The 346-nt window shown below is 65.6% G+C and overlaps 1 protein-coding gene across 1 annotated transcript in view; it reads left to right on the plus strand.

Moving 5' to 3' along the window:
* The window catches only part of FIS1 (fission, mitochondrial 1), a gene marked incomplete at its 5' end in the record, with an annotated part of 1,853 nt that extends 1,522 nt beyond the window's left edge, over nucleotides 1-331 (plus strand). Inside the window, 2 exons of the mRNA XM_042892727.1 lie at nucleotides 18-94; nucleotides 179-331. Of these exons, the coding sequence (XP_042748661.1) occupies nucleotides 18-94; nucleotides 179-319 (218 nt within the window). The remainder of the gene's footprint in view (nucleotides 1-17; nucleotides 95-178) is intronic.
* Nucleotides 332-346: the final 15 nt, after the last annotated feature.

A 346-nucleotide genomic window follows, 5' to 3' on the forward strand; every position in this document is an offset into this window, starting at 1 on the left:
CCATTTCCCCCTCCCAGAGCTGATGGCCGACGGAGCCCCAGAGGAACAACGCGACTGCGTTTACTACCTGGCAGTGGGCAACTACCGCCTCAAGGTGAGGTCACGTGATCGCGGGGTCACGTGATCGCCGGGGTCGCGGGGTCACGTGACCGTAGAGTCACGTGATCGCCCCCCCCAGGAATACGAGCAGGCGCTGCGGTTCGTCAGGGCGCTGCTGCAGGCGGAGCCGAGCAACACGCAGGGATTGCGACTGCAGCAGCTCATCAGGGCCCGCATGCACCGCGGTGAGCCCCATAGATCGCCCCATAGCGCCCCATAGCACCCCATAGTGCCCCATAGCACCCCA

This window comes from Lagopus leucura, unplaced genomic scaffold (genome assembly GCF_019238085.1).
Source record: "Lagopus leucura isolate 7727_CA_CO unplaced genomic scaffold, USGS_WTPT01 34346-0_obj-0_obj, whole genome shotgun sequence".
In the NCBI taxonomy this organism is placed as follows: domain Eukaryota; kingdom Metazoa; phylum Chordata; class Aves; order Galliformes; family Phasianidae; genus Lagopus; species Lagopus leucura.